The sequence below is a fragment of the Oncorhynchus clarkii genome, chromosome 26, assembly GCF_045791955.1.
Source record: "Oncorhynchus clarkii lewisi isolate Uvic-CL-2024 chromosome 26, UVic_Ocla_1.0, whole genome shotgun sequence".
NCBI lineage: Eukaryota > Metazoa > Chordata > Actinopteri > Salmoniformes > Salmonidae > Oncorhynchus > Oncorhynchus clarkii.
The window spans coordinates 2,330,466-2,357,239 of NC_092172.1; the positions used below are offsets into that span (position 1 = coordinate 2,330,466).

General features: G+C 43.5%; 1 protein-coding gene across 1 annotated transcript in view; it reads right to left on the reverse strand.

The window, feature by feature from the left end:
* Window positions 1–950: 950 nt before the first annotated feature.
* The window catches only part of LOC139384764 (MAM domain-containing glycosylphosphatidylinositol anchor protein 1-like), a 369,693-nt gene continuing 343,869 nt past the window's right edge, over window positions 951–26,774 (reverse strand). The window contains exons 18-19 of the mRNA XM_071129638.1: window positions 11,090–11,198; window positions 951–1,905 (exon numbers count right to left, since the gene is read on the reverse strand). Of these exons, the coding sequence (XP_070985739.1) occupies window positions 1,811–1,905; window positions 11,090–11,198 (204 nt within the window). The 3' untranslated portion in view covers window positions 951–1,810. The remainder of the gene's footprint in view (window positions 1,906–11,089; window positions 11,199–26,774) is intronic.

Genomic DNA, 26,774 nt, shown 5'->3' on the forward strand with positions numbered 1-26,774 from the left:
GAACAGGTGCATTTGCAGGATGTAGACTTTGATCAATCACGATGTGCTCGGGCTAACTATGTGAGCTGATAGTGAATGATTATTGCTCCACAGAGAAACACAATCATACTGTAACAATGTTACATGAGTTATCGTCTTAAATAAACTATGGTTACATCGAAGACATTCAACCTCGATCGGCTGATACAGTTGTTGTAGGAAATTGGACCTGCTGCCTTCCAAATGTTGTTGATTCAGTTATTTCTCTAGAATCCTATACATGACATTCATCATCGGAAACCTGTGAAATAGAATCCATCTATCGAATCTGCACCCCCCCTCTCCTTACCCCGTTGGAAATTTTCTTGGATTTTGACGCCCTGCCCCCAATATACTACATCCATGCCTCATTTAAATGATGCGTATCGACGTGGTTGGCGTAATTGATTTCAATCATGCTCCACCTCCACTTTCTCCTTGTACAGGAAGCAGGAGGTCCATTGTCTGTAGACCGCAGGAAGTCCGAGAGATGCTGTTACTGGCTGGACTTTGAAGATAGGGGATGTGGCTGGCTGGGGTGAATGAGTAGGGGAGGCTAGTCGTAGTCTCTGTCAAGTCATTTTTTGGGGTGGAGAGTGGGGTGGTGGGCATAATGGAGGTGACTGGCCCATCCCTGCCACGAGTGCTCAAGTGGGCTATAGGCGAAGGGTGTCATAGGTACCAACCAACACATCCACACATCTCTTCCACATAAATGTTACCACTCTCTTTTTTTCACATCCGCCCCCCAAAAAACCATAAGAACACAAATAGTTTGATTGGGACAACATACAGCAACAACACACGGAGGAAACCCCAAATAAAAGGGAGTAGATTGTATAAATTTGTGCTTCTGTAGATTTGCTTTGTTGCAGCCTGTAACGTTGCTCATGTCCATGAGTGTTTTTTTAAAATGTTTTATTTGTTTAAACTTTTGTAATATATCATATATAGAGAAATGTACACGTACGATCCAACACAAGTCATCTACGGCTATGACCGGTAGAGGAGAGGCAAGTGGGAACTCCTTCCTTCTTTCCTTCCTTCCTTCCTTCCTTCCTTCCTTCCTTCCTTCCTTCCTTCCTTCCTTCCTTCCTAGCCTCCTTAGTCTGTCAGTCACTCAGTCTGCTGTGATCGGCAGCTCCCTGGCGCCCAACCCAAGGAGGCGAAGGGGAGGGTTCAATAAGGAGGGGGGAACCCCCCTACCCTTGTCATCCTATTATTCTCAACCCCTCCCCCCACCCATCCTTTCCCTTTTTTCCTCAGGTTCTTCATCATCTTTGGTAGAGTGTCCGACACTTTGGTGTGTCAGGGATACGGGTGGTCGCTGGGGGGGTTGGAAAGAGTAAAGGGGGGTGACGGAAGAGTGTGTGAGAGTGAATAGAAGAATGAAGTGTGTCTGCTGTGAGGGGTTGGATTGAGTGATATTGGGTGTCAAAGGTCTGGTCATTGAGTTTGCGACTTTGCCTCAGTTAAAAATAGTGTGATTGGTTGAAAGAAAAAACAGCCACATACGACTTTAAAGGGGTGAGTGTGGAAAAGGAGAATGATAGAGAGAGAGAGAGTCAATCAAATGACAGTCAGTTACAAGCATAGCCAAGGTGTAATGGGAGAAGTGAAGCATGGATTGTCATCGAAAAGGAGATGAAAACTAAAAGGTGGATGGAGAATGTGAGAGGAAGAAGGGAGGGGAGTGGGGAGAGGTAGCGAGGGACACAGGGAGAGAAGAAGAGAGAGCAAGTCTGGGCAGTAGCCTGTCTCGGCAGACAGGGGACGCTGTACGTTGTGCTCATCATCTGTAGAGCAGCAGTAGATATGAGCAGAGGGCGAAGGTCAGTGAGGCGACCAATGGGAGCGAGCGCAGACCTGGGGCTCCCCCAATCAGAACTGTGGAAAACACAAACAGAACAAACTGAATGGTCTGAGCTCAATAGGCTATTGTCCACAACCCACAAGTCACATTGATAAAAAGAGATGAAAATGTGAAACATCTTGAGATTTTGTTAAATATACAATACTTTTATCTAGTCTAGTAACCCATATTTAAAAACTGTATGGGAGACCTTTACAGTAAAGCCTTGTAAGATACTGTAACTCAATCCCAAGATCTTATGAAGAGAGAAAGAGTGGAGGGATATGGCACTAAAAGCCTGAGACTGGCATAAGGGAGTAATGTATTTTATCACTTCAGAGGCAGGGTTCACAATGGAGATTGGATGTGTGTCATAAGTGCTTTGAGATAGCATATGAGAGACGAGTTGCTCATTGATGTCATCATCAAACTGCTCGCCTCTCGCCTCTTGTTCGACATGAAGATCTCTAAACCGAGCCGAATCAAAGACTAGATTGTGTGTTCGACAGGGAATTTGAAGCTCATAGTACAGTTGATGTACTGTGTTTTTATTTAAATGTTTGTAATGTCACTGGCCGTTTCCAAATACCCATACTTGTGTCCTAAATAGTAGGCCGTTTGAGTATGAGAAATAATTAGTTTAAAAGTATGGAACATTTTGAAAATCTAGTATACTTTAAATGCCCAGATGTCATACTCTACTGGATGCGCTAACGAAATCAACGAATAGTGGAAAACAGCACAATCACATGACGTATTCTCAGTATGCGAAAATATAATATTTAATAGTATGCGACATTTAGAAAATTGAGTATGGTTTAAATGCCAGGATGTTATAGTCATATTGGCTCTTCATCTAGTAGAATATGTTGCACACTTTTCCACAATGCATTGGAAGAGGTAGACTGCAAGTGATTGGCTACGTGAAGAGAGCTAGGGCCTAACAAAAAAACAAAGCTTCTGCAGTCGTGTAAAATATAGGCTAAGTCGTTTTTGTTCTCATTAAAATGATCACGAGTATTACATCGTAGGCTACATCTTTGAAAAAATAAGTCTTAAAAAAAAAATTCTGAAGTGGATTTCTGTTTTCTCACTAAAAAGTGTTTATTGTTCTCTTGGCCTTCATCTGAGCTTTTATATTAAATACTAAACCATTTTTTAATTTGTGAATGTGTCTGCACCGGGGACTCGGTATGTGGCTGCATTACTGATGGCATGTTAATCAGGCCTTTTGATTTGAACACGTGGAATGTTTTCGTTTTGTAGGCTACATATTACATTTTTCAATGGATGTATCAAGCCTCAACATTCATTCTGATCGCGTTCCCAATGATCAGTGCTTTAGTTTATGTTCCTGTCCAGCGGTTCTGAGTTTGTGATGCAGCCGTCTGTCCACGTTTGTCTGTGCAATAGCCTTTTGATTTGAACATTTGATTTAATTTATATATGCTACAGCGCTTTGGTTTCACTAAGAAATATGTTGAAATGGAACCAAATGATCTGTTCTGTCTTCCAGCCTTTTTAAAAATGGAAAGATGGGCTACTACGGTATAGCTTGAATGTGATATCTGCCTACACCCTGAGTAGGCATATAACTCCATTCCTATTCCATTCATAGTTTAGAGAAAATGAATCAAATTGGAAATTAGCTGTTATCAGCTGCTTAATGCGATGCATGTGTGTTGAATTTGGAAAACTCCACCCGCACTCGGCCCGCCCCATCTACTCAGCCAATCAGGAGCTGCTACTGCGTTGCGGCCATGGCATATTGTATACTTTTTACTAAACAGTATGTACTAAATAGTATGCGACGATGAGTAAATAGAATGCAGTTTATGTATGCAATACGCTAGCATGGGTATTCGGAAACGGCCATTGTGTTTTCTTGTACTCATATGAAACAGCATCACAAAGCACCTGTACATGAGACATCTGCGACCCTCCCTCTCCTTTTATCGAAGTGCATGCAAACACAGATGCGCGCACACACACACTAATTGCATACACAACACCCCCCGCCCACCCACAGACACTGCACTTACACAAAGTCAACAGCGCATTACGCATGTAAGCCGTGGAATGAGTTTCATAAATAAAGAGTAAGGCAGGTATTGTATTTAAGAAATCAATATACATTTATATTAGGGGGCTTCTCTCGCTGGCAGAAAATCTATGTAATCATAATCAAGCTTTTTATTCCTCCCGTCCTCTCCCATAGAGAACAAGTTAAGTGCCTGGCACAGGGGCCAGCCCTGATTTCTCTCTCAAGGATCTTTGAAGGGGGTGAAGCACAGAAAGTTTGGTTGGGTTTGGCGATGGATAAAATATCTGTGGCTGTATGTATCAAAGGTCTTTGAATAGGAGTGCTTATTCTAGGATCAGTTTAGCCTTTTATATCATGTGGAAATAAGGAGTCGGAGGACCTGAGCCTAGATCAGCACTCCAACTCTGAAAGCTTTGTGAATGTGCTTTGTTGTTTTCTTATGGTGTGTATGAGAGGGGGCCAACACAGTTCAGCTGAATCCTGATAAATGCAACAGCTTGAAACTGTCCTCCATGTTCCAGTGTCTGGGCTTCAACTTCAACTTGCACATCCAAGAACATCCAACCCACACTAAATGGACTACCAGAGATATGGGAGTTGGCTCAAGATCAGACCTCGGTTCAAATGCAATTTATTGTGTTTCAATTACTTTCAAATACATTTAGAAGTAAGTATTTAGAATTGTTTTATTTTATTAAAATACAAGTAGTTATATATTGGAATGTATTTGGAAAGTATTGGAATGTATTTGAAAATACTTAAATACAAATATAATATTTTCAAATACAGATATTTAAATACTCCATGCATTTGAACACAGGTATGTTTGGTAAAGGGGCATGTGTAATGTATTTGGAAACAAGTATTTTAAAATAGATTCAAATAGTATTTATAGGAAATTATTTGAAAATACTTTCAAATAGAAGTAGTTGTTTTGGCCATATTATAAAAAAATACTGAAATACACAGAAAATAAGTAGTTAAAATACAAATACTTAATAACCATGCGTTTGAACCCATGACTGCAATGTCAACTCCAGTAAACCGGCGCGTTCCCTTATAGGGAATAATTAAATACTATATTTGTCTTTCTTTTTCCCTGCATGGATTCTGTGCTCTATTGTTCTCATATTGTGTTTCCTAACTATATTTTGTATTGAATACTTTGTGTAGCTGCTGCACAGTTTGTGAGGAGAGCTTGCAAGTAAGCATGTCATTGTACTGTGCTGTACACTACACTGTATCTTGTGCATATAACCATATGCATATGTATACTTTTCACAATTTCAACAACAGTGTGGGACCACCAGGGATCTGGGAAGTGTTGCATGCCACACAGGGTGATAGAGGGGATAGAGAACCAGGGGGTCTGGGGCTAAAACGCGGGGACTTGAGTCATCGCCGACGTGGGATCCAGACAGTATTGAAAGCCACCCCTTAACAGGATCAAAATAAGGGGAGTGGAACAAAGGAGGGAGAAGGAAGGAAAGGAGGGAGGGAGGGCAGTGAACGGTGTGCAGTGCAACAATTCCCTTGTCGAACTCACCCATAGCTAAGACACGTACACATGCATGGAAATGTGCACACGCAGACAATCACACACTTACATAGCCAGGCAGGCAGGCAGGCACCTACACACACACACATTCTGTTATACACAAGCAAACACACACACTCTCTCTCTGTCTGTCTCTCAAACACACACACACACACACACACACACACACACCAGCCCTAGAGCCAGGTTCCAGTCATTCCTATGATTTATGAATGTGGAGTTAGTTGAACACAACATGTCAGAGGCAATCATCATTAATTTTAGGAGAGCCACACGGTTCCGCAGTCCCCTGTGCTACACCCCATCAGACAGCTAGCCCAGTGAGATGTGTGTGTGAGCGTGTCTGTGTATGTATGTGAGCGTGTTTATATGTGCGTGTGATGTGTTTTGGGGGGAAACAGGGTGTGTGTTTGTGCGCATGTTTGTGTGTGCGTGTGTGATGGGGAGAGATGGGGTGTGTGAGGGACAGGTGGCCTGCATCCCAAATGGCACCCTATACATAGTGCACTACTTTTGACAGGAGCAAATACAAGATCCTGGTCAAAGTAGTGCACTATTATAGGGATTAGGGTGCTATTTAGAAGGCCGACGTGAGCTGCATCAGCTGGGTATTACAGCTGGGCTCACTCGCTAGCAAAAACTCCTGGGAGGGTTGGCCGCTCACATGATGCACACTCTCTGGCACACTAGCATACAGATTTAGACCTGCATATACACACGCACACACACACACACACACACACACACACACACACACACACACACACACACACACACACACACACACACACACACACACACACACACACACACACACACACACAGAGAAAACATACAATCATACATTTATGAACAAAGTGTCTCTTTATTCCACCCATTAGTGACTTTGATGTACTGTAATAAGTTAGGCCTGCTTTGAAATGTTCTATGCTATAACACAACTATCACGCTGGCTGGCTCATCACTAGTATTGTGATTAAATCATGTAGAATTACAACTGCAGAAACCAGTTGGTTATTACAGGTTAATACTAATGTTTGTGGGGCAAACAATATGGGCCAGATTCTCAGACACAGATTTAGCCTGGACTAAAAATGATTCTCTGTGGAAAATAAGTATTTTAGTACAGGACTAGGCTAATTATGTGTTTGGTAAAACTGGCCCCATATAAATAGAGCATCTCAATTGAACATGTTTCGTAGTCGCGGATTACGCTTAATCTATGTTTGGGAAACAGGCCTATATTGTTTTATCCACATACATTATTCCTCATTGTCGTGTCTGCTAATACATAGAGGTGACCCAGGTGTGTGGGCTGGGTCTTTCCTCTACCCAATCTCCTCTAACCAATAATTACCCATCTGTCTCGGCTAGCTGTCTTGTGCAGCGCTGCATCGGCCCCACAGGCTAGCGTAGCCTGGCTTCCTGTTTACACCCTCCATCAATAATTCACTGTATTACATTAGGATCCCCGCTAGCTCTCGGCTCTTTCCTTGCTTTTGCTGCTTTCTCAGATGAGGGGTTTTTGGGGGGAGGCAGAGGGTTTTTCTCGTTAATTATTTACCGACCCACCAACGTCTCCTGATTTGTTTAGCCTTGTTTAGTTTTTGCGCCCATTTTCGGGGGGAAAGTGAGCAGAAAGGGATGATGTCTCGGGGGGAGTTGATTGTCTTGGCCTGTTGCTTTTGGAGTCCTCTTGACTTGCCTAAGTTATAGTACCTCCCAATTTGATCTGTGAAGGAGTGCAGGTGCCTTCAGTTAGGTTGGAATTACAGGGGTACACTCCCACCACAAAGTAGGGCACTCCCATAACTGTTGAAAATTATGTAGGCACCCTCAAGAGTGGTAAAAATACACAAATACCAACACTGTACCAGATCATTTTCTTGGGAACACCCCCCAATTGTAGTCTGTTTACCTTGATCTTGTGGCTCTACAAACTGACTATCGGCTGCAATATATCCCAGAATGCACTTGAAGTCAGGGGGAGCTACAAATCATATTAGTGACGGCTTGATTCAATCAAATCAAATCAAAGTTTATTTGTCACGTGCGCCGAATACAACAGGTGTAAACCTTACAGTGAAATGCTTACTTACAGGCTCTAACCAATGGTGCAGGGATTTTTTTTGTGTGTGTGTGTGTAGGTAAGTAAAGAAATAAAACAACAGTAAAAAGACATTTGAAAAAAAGAGTAGCTAGACTATATACAGACACATGTTAGTCAGGCTTATTGAGGTAGTATGTACATGTAGGTATCATTAAAGTGACTATGCATATATGATGAACACAGAGTAGCAGAAGTGTAAAATAAAGAGGGGTTGGCGGGTGGTGGGACACAATGCAGACAGCCCGGTTAGCCAATGTGTGGAAGCACTGGTTGGTCGGGCCAATTTAGGTAGTATGTACATGAATGTATAGTTAAAGTGACTATGCATATAAGATAAACAGAGAGTAGCAGCAGTGTAAAAGAGGGGTTGGGGAGGGGTACACAATGGAGATAGTCCGGGTAATCATTGGTGTAGAGGTCCTGGATGGCAGGCAGCTTTGCACCAGTGATGCACTACCCTCTGAGGTGACTAGCGGACGGAGGCCGAGCAATCACTGTTGTCAGTGGTGTTCACCTGCCACAATTATACATTGACCGTGAAGCTTTCTCACTTAGAGGTAAGTAATTGTCAATAGAAGCCATCGTGTGGAGTTGGTCAATTGTGGCTGTCCATATATTGGCGATGAAGAGCTCTTTCAATTATGGGCAGTGCTATGGTCAGTGATCTATGGAGCCACTGCATGGAGACTGGTGTGGGTATCTTGGAGGAAACCTATAGCAGTGTCAGTATGAGTGAATGAAGGTCAAGAGCTTTCAGCCTTGCGATGTGGTAGTGAATTTTTGTGAGTGGTCAGTATTTTGTCTTGATGAAATCCCAGTTTGGGGTCGAAATGTCCTTGTCTTATTAAACACTTCAGGAGGATCATACCATTGTGGGGATTTACTATGTCTTCTTTTTTTGGTCTTCTTCAGTATTTAAAGTTACAGTGGATTGAGTGTACACTATAACACTACAGACCATGCTAGGCGACAAGGCACACTTGAAAAATGCCAGTGTTTCATTTACAATTCACACAGTAACATGATGGCATTTTTAAACCATGGTCCGTGTAACATGTTGACCATCTGACCATGTTCCGTGTAAGGTGTTAAAGCGCATTCCGTTTGTCCGGGGCAAATTAGCTGATGCTGTGAAAAAGCCACAAGGAAGAATTTGATTACAGGCTCTGCTCGGTGTCACCGTGTATTTAGGGTGCAGACTGCAGCCTCCAGCCTGCTGTCACTGTACAATTTGCCGGGACAGAGAAATGTGGAGTCTGGTTACTTTATCACGGTGGCCTGTGGGTCAGGATTACAGGACAGGAGGCCTCGACCTGGACAGATGCCCGGGAAGTGATCCTATCATAGATCCTGGCACCCAGCCCTGCATGGCTGTGTCTGTGCCCATTGCCCACGGTTTACAATGAAAATACGGTGCCAACCCTTCCACCTCATAACGCCAATGCGTCCTGGTGCCCTCTGCCATGTTGGGCGATGGAGAGTGACAACGGGGGAGGAGAGGAATGGTGAGGGGAGAAGAGGAAGGGAGGCTGGGGAAGGTGGGGTTCAAGCCCTCCACAGGCTATAGCCCACGTGGCAGGGAGAGGAAGGGAGTCCAGCTGCCTCCACAGCCCCTGCACTGGCAACAGCCCTCACTGCTCTCTTTCTCTCCTCTCCTCTCTGTCTTTCTATCTCTCCTCATGTTCTCTGTGCTGTTCTCTCTCCTTGTCACTGTTTATCACACTCATTACTATCAATGTGTCACCTGTTTTCTTCCACTCTTTCTCCTCACTTCCTGTTCCTTAATCTCTTGCTCTCTCTTCCTAAATCTCTCTCTCTCTCTCTCCTCATTACTATCATTCTGCCACCCATTTTCATAATCAGGGTTTTCCCTAGTTTTCTCTAGTTCAACTATTCTTCTCTGCTTTATTCACTGCTCCTTCTATCTCTCTCTCTGCTGTCTCTGGTTTCCCCAAATCATTTTAAAAGTATGAAAATGATCCACCTGTTGCAGCAAGCCTTTCATGTATTGCATATTAAATATTTAAAGTAACCATACAGCATAGTGTAGAGGGTTGAAAGCTATAGCTTTGGCAAACAGGCAAGCTCTCACACAATGTCTGGGTGACACAGAACAGTTTATTCCTATACCTTGTCTGGTTTGTATTGTATTGAGACTGTGTCTGCCTACAGTGAATTGGAAAGATTGACAAACAGATTCTGATTGAATGGCATAGAACCCACTCTCTTGACCTTACTACTCACTTGTAGAGAGCTCTGATGATGGTCACATACACTACATGGCCAAAAGTATGTGGACACGTCACATTCCAAAGTCGTGGGCAATAATATGGAGTTGGTCCCCCCTTTGCTGCTACAACAGGTTCCACTCTTCTGGGAAGGCTTTCCACTAGATTTTGGAACATTGCTGTGGGGACTTGATTCCATTCAGCCACAAGAGCATTAATGAGGTCGGGCACTGATGTGGGCAATTAGGCAGGCTCGCAGTCGGCATTCCAATTCATCTCAAATGTGTTCGACGGGATTGAGGTCAGGGCTTTGTGCAGGCCAGTCAAGTTCATCCACAAAGATCTCGACAAACCATTTCTGTGTGGGCCTCGCTTTGTGCACGGGGGTATTGTCATGCTGAAACAGGAAAGGGCCTCCCCAAAACTTTTGCCACAAATTTGGAAGCAAAGAATAGTCTAGAATGTCATTGTATGCCGTAGTGTAAAAATGTCCCTTCACTGGAACTAAGGGACCTAGCGCGGACCGTGAAAAAGATCCCCAGACCATTCATTATTCCTCCCCCACCCAACTTTACAGTTGGCACTATGCATTGGGGCAGGTAGCGTTCTCCAGGCATCCAGCAAACCCAGATTTGTCCGTCAGACTCCAAGATGTTGAAGTGTGATTCATGACTCCAGAGAACGCATTGCCACTGTTCCAGAGTCCAATGGCGGCAAGCTTTACACCACTCCAGCCAACGCTTGGCATTGCACATGGTGATCTTAGGCTGCTTACCCATTTCACGAAGCTCCCGACGAAAACGTATTGTCCTGATTGCAACCATGGACAGACAATTTTTATGCACTCGGTGGTCCAGTTCTGTGTGGCCTACCACTTTATGGCTGAGCTGTTGTTGCTCCTAGACGTTTCCACTTCACAATAACAACACTTACAGTTGACCGGGGCAGCTCTAGCAGGGCAGAAATTTGATGAACTGACTTGTTGGAAAGGTGGCATCCTATGACGGTCCCACTTTGAAAGTCACTGAGCTCTTCAGTAAGGCCATTATATTGCCAATGTTTGTCAATGGAAATTGCATGGCTGTGTGCTCGATTTTAAAAACCTGTCAGCAACGTGTGTGGCTGAAATATTCAAATCCACTTATGCACATATGCACTCTTCTGTAAGTTGCTCTGGATAAGAGCGTCTGCAAAATTACTAAAATGTAAATTAAATGCAAACTTACCCAACACCAGCGTCTTGGATAAACTTCACCCTACAGTAACATTGTGACAGTACCTGTGTTGGAGACAGAGTTCTCCTGCTTGCATTTCCCTTTGGTGACTGAGACATCATCGATGGCAATGTCCCCTTCATAGCCCGATCCCCGAATAGCCTCAAACATCACCTGAACAGGGAAAAAGAAATAAACTTGTATTTCCATAGAAAATAAACTTCCACTTGCTACTCAGGAGACGTACTTGAATGCTTCGGTTTGTGAATAGCACCAAAGTGTCGTTACAAATTGCTTCCAAGAATATGGAGACCTACAAGTGATTTATCACACTCAGAATACCGAATATGTTTTACATTTCAACACTTCCCAAAACACTTTCCTCACTTTCCTCCTTTATGCTATACTCCCAGTCGATATTCACATCATAAGAAGGAATTCCCCTAGATTACGCCACCATTGGCCCTCATTGAAAAATAGCCAACTTCTTTGTTGATTTTTTATTATACAGAAATAAAAAACTGTGCTGAAAAGCTGCTAATTTGTACAATGTGCATCTAACCAGGTAAAAAATCCCTATCTCTAGTTTGCAACGCTCCCACATAGGGAAATAGAGCCTGCGACGAGAGCCCTGTGACTTCAGGCTATTTGGTGTGAGAGTGTGAAATTGCGGTACCCGGTATCCGAGTACACATAGCTATGTGTGTGGTAAGACACTTAACTTGTTTAGTATAGTCTGTTTGTAATTCCAGTCTGTAGTACTGGAATTAGTAATGAAGAATTGTAAAAGAGTGACAGAGTTTCTCTAAGGCCATGTTATGAGGCCATTTGAAAAAAGGGAGGGGAAAGAACAAACGTCCTAAAATAAAACTAGGCCAGATATTGTGGCGGAAGCAACAAGCAGTTGCTCATATCTCCTGGCCACCTGTTCGGAAACGTTTACGTACGGCTCACCGTTTTTACCCAGAAGGCCTTGCTTTGGATTGACAGCTTAATTACTGTGGAAAGCTGCGTCCCCAAACCCCACCCCACCGAGCTAATCAAACATGGAGTGTATTCCATTTGGTGAAAAAAAGGAAAAAAACACAACAAGGAGCACACTTTCATCCGTAATGGCATTCAACTCAGACTGGAGGCTAATTCATTTGTAATCTTCCGCAATCATTCGCCATGGATATACAGTATCCATTTTTTGTTTTCTCGTTTCAATTAAGAAAGTGCTTGTTGTTTATGTTCAAGTGCAACAAATTCTGTTATTATTTTCTACCAGGCAGTTTCCACATGGCGTTTTCATATCATGATAGAACAGTTGCTGTCCTTGTAAACCATGTTACATGATGAAAGTCAAGTTTTTTGCGTGAGAGCGGAAAGTTGTGTGTGTGTGTGCGCTCATTCATGTCAGTGAATAGCCTCTTGACCCGTGGTTGACCAGGGACTCATTGATTACCCACTCAGCTCTCTGACCACTCTCTCTCTCTCCTTCTCCCAACCTCTCTCTCTCTCCCTCTCTCCCTCCTTCTCCCAACCTCTCTCTCTCTCCCTCCTTCTCCCAACCTCTCTCTCTCCCTCCTTCTCCCAACCTCTCTCTCGCTCTCTCACTCTCTCGCTCTCTCTCTAATTCAATTCAAGGGGCTTTATTGGCATGGGAAACGTGATAACATTGCCAAAGCAAGTGAGGTATATACAAAAATATACAAAAGTTTCAAAACAATAAATACATTACAAATGTCATATTATGTATATATACAGTGTTGTAACAATGTACAAATGGTTAAAGTACACAAGGGAAAATAAATATGGGTTGTATTTACAATGGTGTTTGTTCTTCACTGGTTGCCCTTTTCTTGTGGCAACAGGTCACAAATCTTGCTGTTGTGATGGCACACTGGAATTTCACCCAGTAGATATGGGAGTTTAGCAAAATTGGGTTTGTTTTCGAATTCTTTGTGGATCTGTGTAATCTGAGGGAAATATGTGTCTCTAATATGGTCATACATTGGGCAGGAGGTTAGGAAGTGCAGCTCAGTTTCCACCTCATTTTGTGGGCAGTGAGCACATAGCCTGTCTTCTCTTGAGAGCAAGGTCTGCCTATGGCGGCCTTTCTCAATAGCAACGCTATGCTCACTGAGTCTGTACATAGTCAAAGCTTTCCTTAAGTTTGGGTCAGTCACAGTGGACAGGTATTCTGCCACTGTGTACTCTCTGTTTAGGACTAAATAGGATTCTAGTTTGCTCCGTTTTTTTGTTTATTCTTTCCAATGTGTCAAGTAATTATCTTTTTGTTTTCTATTGATTTGCTTGGGTCTAATTGTGCTTCTGTCCTGGGGCTCTGTGGGGTGTGTTTGTGAACAGAGCCCCAGGACCAGCTTGCTTAGGGGACTCTTCTCCAGGTTCATCTCTCTGTAGGTGATGGCTTTGTTATGGAAGGTTTGGGAATCGCTTCCTTTTAGGTGGTTGTAGAATTTAACGGCTCTTTTCTGGATTTTGATAATTCTCTCGCCTGAAGCGAGAGAGGAGGAAGATGGGAGACAGAGAGGGAGAGAGAGTGGTCAGAGAGCTGAGTAGGTAATCGAAGCTCTCTATTACTGAAAGAGAAAGAAAGAGAGAGCTTCTCCAATTACACACAAAGGGAAGGAGCCAAACAGGCGGACGGTGCATCTCTCTCTGCTATTCTCTAATTTAATCCTTGAATACACTCCTTTGGACGAAGGACTCCTTTGAATAAGTAAAGAAAGCCTGGAGAGGAGGCTTTGACAGGGATGGAGGGAGTGGAGGGGTGGAGGAGTGAGACTGATAGATTTGGCCAGTCTTCTCATTTGTGAGGAAGGTTGATTTGATTTGCTTGCTAGGGGGAACACGGGGGAACAAGGTATGAGGGGTGGCTAGGCTAATTGGCCAAAGGGCCGTGGCGGACGGGCACTGTCAGGCGTAAGAGCCTGGTCACGATGTTCGATTATACTCAACAATATTAGATTTGCACTGTTATATATGCAGACACACACCGAAGGTGCGCACACACAAACACACACCTCCTAAATGTATTCTGTATTCTTGTGTGCATGTGTGTTTGTGTCTGTAGCAGGCCAGCTCTTGCTATTAGATATTATTTTTATTTATGTATTCACTTCCATGGCTCTTTCTTGTAAATCTCCTTGTCTAAAAGGCAGAGGCCAGCGTTTGCCGAAAGTGCAAGCCTGATTTATTGTAGGGCAGAAGAGCCTCACCTGGGGCTCTGAATACACAGACACACACACACACACACACATGCACGAACACACTCAAATACACATGCACTATGGCCACGAGAGAGAGAGTGAGGGGTAGAAAGGAGAAGATTGAAGGGAGACATGAGTAAAAGAGAAAGAGAAAGAGAGAGAGAGAGAGAGAGAGAGAGAGAGAGAGAGAGAGAGAGAGAGAGAGAGAGAGAGAAAGGGGTGTGGGAAGAGAGAAAGAAAGCTGCCAAACCCTCATGAATTACACAGTTAAAAAGCTGGATGTGTGTGTGTTAGTCGTTATTGATGTGTGTGGTTAGTCTTTGTAAAGTTTGGGGTGTGTGTGAGATTTTGCAAGCTGTGTGTGCGTGTGTGTAAGTGTCTTAATTACTATGCTCTCCTCATTTTGTATTTTCCTGCTGGAGGTGATACATTTGTAGCAATAGAACATGTTAAACCTCAAGGGAGTAAGGAAGAAAGGAAGCGAGGAAGGAAGGAAGGAAAGATGCATTTTAAAAGTATTTCAATGTGGCCCACTTTCTGTTTTACAACACCCATTAACAATGAGCTAATTACAAAATCGCTGCCATCCACTCACTTCAAACAATCCCCATTCTCTCCTACTCTCGTCCTGCCTCCCCCTGAGGCATCCGTCCCTATAATTCCCATAGTGCCTCTCTCACATCGCCGTGCCAACCTGTTCCTGGCCGTACCACTTCCTTTGACAGGAAGTACAGTGGGCGGCGTGAACGTGGTGTTTTGCCTCCACTTGTAACCTTTAATGTGGTGCATTGATCTGTGGCCCTGCACAGAATACGCCAGGGGGGGAAACAGCCTGTAGGGAGCCCCGCTTTGAAGTACTGTGTGTGTGTGTGTGTGTGTGTGTGTGTGTGTGTGTGTGTGTGTGTGTGTGTGTGTGTGTGTGTGTGTGTGTGTGTGTGTGTGTGTGTGTGAAAGAACGAAAGAGACAGAGAGGAGGGGGGGGGCTAGTAAGAGAGAAAGGGAAGCAAGAGAGAGAGGGGGTAAACATGCAGAAGAGAAAGCGAGTGAGAAAGCGAGAGGCAATAGAGAGCAAGCAAGAGAGAGTGAAATGAAGACAGAGAAAGTAAGAGAGTAAGAGAGACAGAAAGAGGAAGAGGAGGGAGAGAACATACGCTACCCAGGACAGCGCAGTGCAGCATGGGAGAAATGTGGGTTGCCCTGTTTTCCAATAAACCCAGAGGCACATCATTGGGCTGCAGTAAGGAAGGAACAAAGATGGCCTCTGGGTAATCGTCGTCTCAACCGGCCAAGATGTTTCCACAACTTTTCTCTTCGCATCTTCCGTCTTAAAATGTTTTTTATTTTTGATTGCGGTCGTTTTAAGACATTTTTTTCTGCTTGCAAGTTGCTTTGGGGAGTAACTTGTATTTTTAGCAATAGTCTTTTTGGTGAATCCTCGCTAACATCACGGCTGTTGTAGAATTTTTATTGAATGTATAGTGACAAGCAGGTTGCGATTTAACACAACATCAAAAGATGTGCCGGAGGTGAATTGATCAGCCTAGTGTGATGCCAATTGTTCTTTATTTCTGTGCATAAGTAGGCAACCATAGCCATGACAGAGATGAGCAGTAGTTGACGACAGTACATGCCAGCTAGGTCATAATCTCTTTCCAGCAGTAATGACCAGTAGGCTTACAGTCATTTAATCTCGAGTTTGGTTTGGCAGTACAGTATGCTTCACTTTTCAACAAAACAGGTGTATCCTGTTTCCATTGGTCATCCATGAGATGTTTCTAATACTTTAATGGAGTCCACCTGAGGGAAGGGTACCAAAACATTTCTGCATCATTGAAGGTCCCCAAGAACACAGTGGCCTCCATCACTCTTAAATGGAAGTAGTTTGGAACCACCAACACTCTCCCTAGAGTTTGCCGCCCCGCCAAACTGAGCAATCGGGGGAGAAGCGCCTTGGTCAGGGAGGTGACCGAGAACACCATGGTCACTCTGACAGAGCGCCAGCTTTCCTCTGTGGAGATAGGAGAACCTTCCAGAAGAATTACCATCTCTGCAGCACTCCACCAATCAGGCCTTTATGGTAGAGTGGCCAGACGGAAGCCACTCCTCAGTAAAAGGCACATGACAGCCCGCTTGGATTATTCCAAAAGGCACGTAAAGGACACTGACCGTGAGAAACAAGATTCTCTGGTCTGATTGAACTCTTTGGCCTGAATGCCAATTGTCAAATCTGGAGGAAACCTGGTACCATCCCTACGGTGAAGCACGGTGGTGGCAGCATCATGCTGTGGGGGTGGTTCACAGCGGCAGGGATACTCATCTGGATCGAGGGAAAGATGAACGGAGCAAAGAGTACTGAGAGATCCTTGATGAAAACCTGCTCCAGCACGCTAAGGACCTTAACCCCAGTCTAAGGTTCACCTTCCAACAGGACCACAACCATAAGCACACAGCCAAGACAACGCAGGAGTGGCTTTGGGACAAGTCTCTGAATGTCCTTGAGTGGCCCAGCCAGAGGCCGGGAATTGAGCCCGATCGAACATCTCTGGAGAGACCTGAAAATATTTATGCAGCGACGCTCCCCATCCAACCTGACATAGGGAGAGGGCCTGCTGAGAAGAATGGGAGAAACTCCCCAAATACAGGGGAGCTTCTAGCGTCATACTTAAGAACACTCTAGGCAGTTTTTTTTTATTTTATACATTTGCACACATTTCTAAAAACCTGTTTTTGCTTTGTCATTATGGGGTATTGTGTAAAAAAAATGTTTAATCAATTTTAGAATAAGACTATAACCTAACGAAATATGGAAAACTAAAGGGGTCTGAATACTTTCCAAATGCACTGTAGAAGCCATCTCTCTCTCTTTATTATACAGGACAACTATTGACCAACTCTATTAAATACTTTTCTGTCTTGAATCATTATTTCCATGCCATGAAACAGCTTCCAATTTTACATAACATAATTAGCATAACGTTATTAGTCTGATACTACATAATTCATAATTGGTGTCATGAATAAAGATGGCTGCCAACATTTATCTAATCTTCCTGCATGGCACTGCCAGTCTCAGCGGGTGAGCTGTCAGTACGAGATCCCTTAATTGTCGAGTATTTGATTGGGTTATCCATGCTAATCAACAAAGAATGTTGCTATATTGTATTTATGAAAATACTAACGACACAACGTGTCAGACTGAAATGAGGCTGGAAGGATTTATTAACCCTTATTTTACAAGATATACACATTCTCCAACCTTCTCCCGACTTGCACAACTTGCATGGTGGAAATTCCCTCCAACCAATGCTTTACTCTAATCCTGTGCTTTTAAATCCATGACGGGGATTGTGCAAGTGCACACTTCTGGAAAAGGATAGTGCATCAGGGAAAAGTCATTTTCTTCTACAGCAACAACCTGGGGAAGAGTTGCAATGGAGAGGAGGAAAGGGAAACACAGGTACTGTAGAAAATCCTGACGAAAAAAAGCTCTTTGTATGTGTCCGAAACACATGAATGAAAGTGTCAGACTTGGTCTAACGTTAAAGAACAAAACAATGCTTGCACAAAGTCTTTCTACCGTGACTCATTTATGAGGAAAAAGTGGAATTTGTGTGCCAGACCCTACTGCAACTCATTGACTTCTCTCTCCTGCTCAAACTCTTTCTCTCTCAGATTAACTCCTCCACTATCTGTGGAGGTTTATTTATACTATCTGTCTCCATTAGATTGAATCCGAGATATGAGAGATGTAGTCTCTTCAGACAAAGACATACACTTTGCTTCCTAACAACTTGCGGTGCCACCTCCGCTCCACTCAATACCGGCTGATACTGCAATTGGTGAGGCTAGCCTCAAAGTGGAAATAATTGCATTTTTTCTTACATCTAGCATTGAGGGAACAAACCCTTAGGGACAATTCATGATTAAAAAAACAACGCGGTCATCTACCAACCTTTTTTTGGTAAACAGCTGAGGGATAGGGCTATAGAAATGCAACCACTCTCAAATTCATAGACAGAGCTATGAATGCAAGGACAGACCATCCATAAGATAAAACTTGTAGTTTTACCCATATTTTGAATCTATACAGTGTTTGATTATGATTACGTTGTTTACAGTAAAACAAGCTTATAATGTTGGGTTCTGATGGGGTAGCATTTCAAATCAAATGAAATTGTATTTTTCACATGCGCCGAATACAACAACCTTACCTTACTTACAAGCCCTTAATGCAGTTCAAGAAATAGAGTTAATAAAATATTGACTAAATAAACTAAAATAAAAAATATATATAAATCAAAAAGTAACACAAGATATGTACATAACAATAACGAGGCTATATACAGGGGGTACCAGTACCGAGTCAATGTGTGGGCGTACAGGTTAATTGAAGTAATTTGTGAAGTGACTATACATAGATAATAAACAGCGAGTAGCAGCAGTGTAAAAACAAAATGGGGACGTTCAATGTAAAAAGTCTTGGTTGCCATTTGATTAGTTTAGTCATTCAGCATGCCTACATCTGCTCCTGCCACGCCCTCTACTTCTCATCCTGTGTCTCCCTAACCTGCCACCACACCCCCAGTGCTCTCTCCCTCTCTCTCTGTGGGTGTATGTGATTGTGTGAGTTGAGACAGGTGTGCTGGAGGCAGAGCAGATAGCCACCAGCTGTAACCTGTTCCATAATCAAGACCCCTACGAATACTCAGACCTGCCACTTCCATGCTGCCAGTCCGTAGCCTCTGCACAGTCAGTCTGCGTTTCAAGCCACCTGTTCCGGCATAGATCTTGTTATCCTGTGCATGTTCCTCCTTAGCCTGACGCTGCGCTTCTCTCCTCTCTACAGTTCCGTCTGCCTTGACTGGTTCCTGTCTCCAGTCCCTCGTCTCGTCAGTCCTTCTTCCCTGCCCTGGACCCCCACTTTACTGCTTCCTTGGATTCCGCTCCAGACCTGCTCACCCTGCCCCTACTCCCCCTGCCTCAATTCCTGGATCCCAGCTACCCGTCCAAGCTTCTCCTGGCCTGCACCCTCCCCCCACACACTTTTCAATAAATATCTTATTTACCATGTCCCGGTCTCATTGTCTGAGTCTGCACTTGTGTTCACCTGTTCCACCACACATAACACAGCAGTCTTATGGCTTGGGGGTAGAAGCTGTTAAGGAGCCTTTAGGTCTAGACTTGACACTCCGGAACCGCTTGCAGTGCGGTAGCAGAGAAAACAGTCTATGACTTGATGACTGGTGACTGGAGTCTTTGACCATTTTTTGGGCCTTCCTCTGACACCGCCTAGTAAATAGGTCCTGGATGACAGGAAGCTTGGCCCAAGTGATGTGCAGGGTTGCACGCACTGTAGCACCTTATAGTCGGAAGCCAAGCATTAGCCATACCAGGCGGAAGCGTCGTCGTTCAGCCACTACTCGGTGAAACATAAGATATTACAGTTTTTAATGTCCCATTGGTTGGAACTTTTTGAGACAGTTGAACTAAGCTCATTAGGAATTTAAGTTATATCCTTCAAGTATCAATGGCTATATATTCTATTTTGCAATAAATTAAGTGCAAAAATGAATGTCGCAATCACAGTTTGCCCCATTAACTTAGTAAATGTCCACTTAATATACGCTGCAGTCGAGGATCGAAGGAGACAGATATAGCCAAATAAAACCAGAGAGCCCAAACAGTAAAAAACAAAAACACCGACTTGGGTAAATTCCCACTGTCGGAATGAGCCCTTCTCAGTCATTATCATTGATTGGTGAGAAAACAGGTGTCTGACAGAGCAGAAAAGAAAGAAAGTACAAGGGAGGGAGGAAAGGGAGGTGTTTTTCCTCAGCTCCATTGCTGGCAACCTAGAGTACGGGAAGTCTGTCTGATACAAGCGAGAAAGTGGAAGAGAGAGAGAGACTATTACAAAGCCTTCGTATAAGCATCCCTCCACTTGCCAGTGCTCAGATCAGGTCTGTTTTGTTTAAAATCTCTATTTGTAATGTTACGGAATGAAGAGTGCATTCAAAGTATTCACATCCCTTAACTTTTTCCACACTTGTATTACAGCCTGAATTTAAAATGGATTGATTTCAGTTTTTTGGGTCACTGGCCTACACACAATACCTCATAATGCCAAAGCGGAATTATGTTTTAATGAATTTTTACAAATTAATTAAAAAAAATAAATGTAAAGCTGAAATGTGTTAAGTCAACAAGTATTCAACCCGTTAGTTGTCAAATCACATTTTATTGGTCACATACACATGGTTAACGCGAGTGTAGCGAAATGCTTGTGCTTCTAGTTCCAAATATGCAGTAATATCTAACAATTAATATAACAATTCCACAACAACTACCTAATGCACACAAATCTAACAAGTAATCTAACAATTCCCCAACAACTACCTAATACACACAAATCTAACAAGTAATCTAACACACATAAATCTAACAATTCCCCAACAACTACCTAATACACACAACTCTAAATTGGTGAATAAGAATATGTACATATAAGTATATGGATGAGCAATTTCCGAGCGGCATAAGCAAGGTGCAGTAGATTGTATAAAATATAGTATATACAGTACATGTGATATGAGCAATGTAAGATATGAAACATTATTAAAGTGTCATTATTTAAAGTGACATTGTTTAAATTAACTAGTGATCCATTTATTAAAGTGTCCAGTGATTCGGTCTCAATGTAGGCAGCAGCCTCTCTGAGTCAGTGATTGCTGTTTAGTCGTCTGATGGCCTTGAGATAAAAGCTGTTTTTCAATCTCTCGGTCCCAGCTTTGATGCACCTGTACTGACCTTGCCTTCTGGATGATAACAGTGTGAACAGGCAGTGGCTCGGGTGGTTGTTGTCCTTGATGATCTTTTTGGCCTTCCTGTGACATCGGGTGCTGTATGTGTCATGTAGGGCAGGTAGTTTGCCCGCGGTGAAGCGTTGTGCAGACCGCACCACCCTCTGGAGAGCCTTGTGGTTGAGGGCGGTGCAGTTGCTGTACCAGGCTGTGATATAGCCCGACAGGATGCTCTCGATTGTGCATCTGCAAAAGTTTGTGAGGGTTTTGGGTGGCAAGCCAAATTTCTTCAGCCTTCTGAGGTAGAAGAGGCACTGTTGTGCCTTCTTCACCACACTGTGTGGGTGAACCATTTCAGTTTGTCTGTGATGTGTATGCCCAGGAACTTATAACTTTCCACCTTCTCCACTTCTGTCCCTTTGATGTGGATAGGGGGGTGCTCCCTCTGCTGTTTCCTGAAGTCCACGATCATCTCTTTTTTGGTAGATGATGACTGAGAGGTTGTTTTCCTGACACCACACTCCGAGTGCCCTCACCTCCTCCCTGTAGGCTATCTCGTCGTTGTTGGTGATCAAGCCAGGTCAATGTTGTGTCGTCTGCAAACTTGATGATTGAGTAGGAGGCGTGCATGGCCACGCAGTCATGGTGAACAGGGAGTACAGGAGAGGGCTGAGGACACACCCTTGTGGTGCCCCAGTGTTGAGGGTCAGCGAAGTGGAAATGTTGTTTCCTACCTTCACCACCTGGTGGTGGCCTGTCAGAAAGTCCAGGACCCAATTGCACAGGGCAGGGTTGAGACCCAGGGCCTCCAGCTTGATGATGAGCTTGGAGGGTACTATGGTGTTGAATGCTGAGCTGTAGTCAATGAACAGCATTCTTACATAGGTATTCCTTTTGTCCAGATGGGATAGGGCAGTGTGCTGTGTTATGGTGATTGCGTCATCTGTGGACCTGTTGGGGCGGTATGTAAACTGAAGTGGGTCTACGGTGGCTGGCAAGGTGGCGGTGATATGATCATTGACTAACCTCTCAAAGCACTTCATGATGACAGACATGAGTTCTAAGGGGCGGAAGTCATTCATTTCAGTTATCTTTGAATTTCTGGTTACAGGAAAAATGGTAGCCATCTTGTAGCATGTGGGGACAACAGACTGGGATAGGGAGCGATTAAATATGTCCGTAAACACACCAGCCAGCTGTTCTGCACATGCTCTGAGGACGCGGCTAGGGATGCCGTCTGGCCAGCAGCCTTGAGAGGGTTAACAAGTTTAAATGTTTTACTCACATCAGCCACGGAGAAGTAGCAGGTTGGGACGCAGTCTTTGTTAGCAGGCAAAGAAGGTGTTTAGTTTGTCTGGAAGCGTGACGTCAGGGTCCGTGACGTGGCTGTTGTTGTTTGTGTAGTCTGTGATTTCCTGTAGGAAAGGTTCTCTCTGAACTTTGCTCTGTTCAACTTTGCCTCGATCCTTACTAGTCTCCCAGTCCCTGCCACTGAAAAACAATCTTGGTTTCATCAGACCAGAGAATCTTGTCTCTCATGGCCTGAGAGTCTTTAGGCGCCTTTTGGCAAACTCCAAGTGGGCTGTCATGTGTCTTTTACTGAGGAGTGGTTTCCGTCTGGCCACTCTACCATAAAGGCCTGATTGGTGGAGTACTGCAGAGATGGTTGTCATTCTGGAAGATTCATGTCCACAGAGGAACTCTAGAGCTCTGTCAGAGTGACCATCGGGTTCTTGGTCACCTACCTGACCAAGGCACTTCTCCCCCGATTACTCCGTTTGGCCGGGCAGCCAGCTCTAGGAACAGTCTTGGTGGTTCTAAACTTCTTCCATTTAAGAATGCTTGTGGCCACTGGTTTCTTGGGGACCTTCAATGCTGCAGAAATTTGTTGGTACCCTTCCCCAAATCTGTGCCTCGACACAATCCTGTCTCGGAGCTCTACAAACAATTCATTTGACCTCATGGCTTGGTTTGTGCTTTGACATGCACTGTCAACTGTGGGACCTTATATAGACAGGTGTGTGCCTTTCTAAATCATGTCCAATCAATAAAATTTACCACAGGTGGTCTGCAATCAAGTTGTAGAAACAACTCTGTTTCTATTGATAATCAATGGAAACAGGATGCACCTGAGCTCAATTTCGAGTCTCTGAATACTTTTGCAAGCAAGTTTATAAGTATATATACACACACACACATTTTCAAACATTTCTTAAACCTTTTGCTTTTTTGTTACGGGGTATTGTGTGTAGATTGCTGAGGAAATTTTTTTCTTAATACATTTTAGAATAAGGCTGAAATGTGGAAAAAGTCAAGGGTTCTGAATACTTAAGATCAAGATCAAGATATAAGTGTTTTATATTTCAGAAATGTTTTACATGTTTTCTTCTTCTTTGACATTAGCGAGTATTTTGTGTAGATCGTTGACCACAAGAACACATCATTACATTAAATCCATTTTAATCCTGCTGTGTAAAACAACAACATTTGGACAAAGTTAAGGGGTGTGAACACTTGTGTGAAGGCACTGTAGGCCCACTTTAGCAGCAGAGGAGCTCTTTGGTCTTGGTCATAGTGGAGTTTGGAGTGTGACTGTTTGAGGTTGTGGACAGGTGTCTTTTATACTGATACCATTAATACAGGTAATGAGTGGAGGAAGAAGAAGAAGAAGAAGAAGTTACAGGTCTGTGAGAGCCAGAAGTCTTGCTTGTTTGTAGGTGACCAAATACTTATTTTCCACCATAATTTGCAAATAAATTCATTAAAAATCCTACAATGTGATTTTCTGGATTTTTTTCCCTCATCTTGTCTGTCATAGTTGAAGTGTACATATGATGAAAATTACAGGCCTCTCTCATCTTTTTAAGTGGGAGAACTTGCACAATTGGTGGGTGACTAAATACTTTTTTGCCCCACTGTATATACTGTACTCGATACCATCTACTGCATCTTGCCTATGCGTTCTGTACCATCCCTCATGCATATATTTTTACATACATATTCTTCATTCCTTTACACTCGTGTATAAGGTAGTTGTTGAGAAATTGATAGGTTAGATTACTCGTTGGTTATTACTGCATGGTCGGAACTAGAAGCACAAGCATTTCGCTACACTCGCATTAACATCTGCTAACCTTGTGTAATACAATTTGATTTGATTTGATTTACCGATCCAATGCTTGTAAATCCTTGAAGGAAAGTAAACGAGTGATCACTTCAATGAGATGGGGGAGAATTGTAATTTGGCTTCAGTCTGGACTCAATGTCCCTTGCCCTCCCTACTGCCCAAACACAAGGATAGTGGCAGTTTGGTGTGGAGGCACTGAAGTATAATATAAGTGATATTGTGTTTGTGATAGCGGAAACATCAATTATTATTGAAAAGTCACATTCATGTAAATGTTTACATTAACTAGGTAAACATTTACATGAATGTGACTTTTCCATAATAATTGATGTTTCTTACTAATATACAACTTTTGATTCAGTCCCACTATTGCACATCTACACCAAAGAGGAAGCACAACTAACATCAACGAACCTAATGTTATATGATTGTGGCCGATAGTAAGGCGGGGAGACGCTCAAGTATGTACTAGTGATTGAGACACAGCGATCAGAAAACAAGAACACACAAAAACAAAATCCCTGATTTGCTATGTAGCCAACACCTCTACTCTCTCATATCCACCCTATTCGCCAACCCACCCCCTTTCTGACACCCCTCCTCTCCTTTGTCAAAAACAAATGATGTAGGAGTGGGGAGGGGGATGAATATTAATCTTTAAACAAGTTTTGAAAGAAGGAAGCAGTGCTTTATTAATGACTTATACTTCTATTCATTATCGGCCAAGACAGTGTCGGGCCCAATTTGCAGTTTAAACCCACACTTGAAACCCATATGAAACAGTTGGAAGAAGAAAGAACACTGTGTCCCAAATGGCACCCTCTTCCCTATGTAGTCCAGTACTTATGACTAGGACCCATAGGGCTCTGGTCAAAAGTTGTGCACTATAAAGGGAAGAGGGTGCCATTTGGGACGCAGTACTTTTCTTCCCCCACAAACGCTAAAGACACTAAAGGTGCCCCTGTAATAAACAAATTTGTCTGTGTGAAGTCGAGTCCTTGAAGTGTGGTGTTGTGTGAGGTAGGTGACGTGGGAAAATATAAACATAAAAGCAACATGTAAAGTGTTGGTCTCATGTTTCATGAACTGAAATGACAGATCCCAGAAATGTTTCATACACAAAAAGCTTATTTCTTTCAGATTTTGTGCACAAATGAGTTTACATCCCTGTTAGTGAGCATTTCTCATTTGCCAAGATAATCCATTCACCTGACAGGTGTGGCATACCAATAAGCTTATAAAACAGCATGATCATTACACAGGTGTACCTTGTGCTGATGACAATAAAAGGCCACTCTAAAATGTGCAATCTTTCACAAAACACAATTCCAATTTGGCAGTATGTTCAACCGGCCTCACATACGTAGACCATGTGTAACCATGTCAGCCCAGGACCTCCACATCCGGCTTCTTCACCTGCATGATCATCTGAGACCAGCCACCTGGACAGCTGATGAAACTGTGGGTTTGCACAACTGAAGAATATCTGCGCAAGCTGTCAGAAACCGTCTCAGGGAAGCTCATCTGTGTGCTTGTCTTCCTCACTAAGGTCTTGACCTGACTGCAGTTCAGCATCGTAACCGACATCAGTGGGCAAATACTCACCTTCGATGGCCACTGGCATGCTAGGAAAGTATGCTCTTCAAGGATGAATCCTGGTTTCAACTGTACTGGGCAGATGTCAGACAGGTAGGCGAGTGGGCGAGTGGTTTGCTAATGTCAACGTTGTCAGAGTGCCCCGTGGTGGCGGTGGGATTATTGTATGGTCAGGTATAAACTACAGACAATAAACACGATTGCCTTTTTTCAAAGACAATTTGAATGCACACAGATACTGTGATGAGATTGTCATGCTATTCATCCCCCTGCCATCACCTCATGATGACAGGGGGATGAAAGTGTGTGTGAGTTAGTTAGTGAGTGTGTGTGTGTGTGGGGGGCGTCATTATGCATTTGTGTGCATGCTATGTTATGTGTGTGTGGGCACACACACTTTCACCTCATGTTTCATCACAACCCCACTGTACACAGTTCCTGGAAGCTGAATATTTCATAGGTCTTCCATGGCATACTCACCAGACATTAAAAATGTTTGGGATGTTCTGGATCAATGTGTACGACAGCCAGTTCCAGTTCCTGCCAATATCTAGCAACTTCCTACAGCAACTAAAGAGGAGTGGGACAACATTGCACAGGCCACAATCAACAGCCTCATCCACCCTACGTGAAGGCGATGTATCGCTCAAGCATGGGTCAAATAGTGGTCACACCAGTTACTGACTGGTTTTCTGATCCACGCCCTACCTTTTTAAAAAGGTATTTGTGACAAACAGATGAAAATCTGTATTCCCGGTCATGTGAAATCCATAGATTAGGGCTTAATGAATTAATTTCAATTGACTGACTTCCTCATATTGTGGTATCCCGGGAGGTCTACCCCGGAGGTTGGTGATAGAGGCGAAGTACGTTTGGCAACGTTGGCTCCCTCTGCTGGGAGTACCAGGTAATTAGGGGGGAGTGCCAACCAAGACAGGAAACAATCACCCACAAAATACCCAAAGAATATGGTTGCCTAAATATGGCTCCCAATCAGAGACAACGATAAACA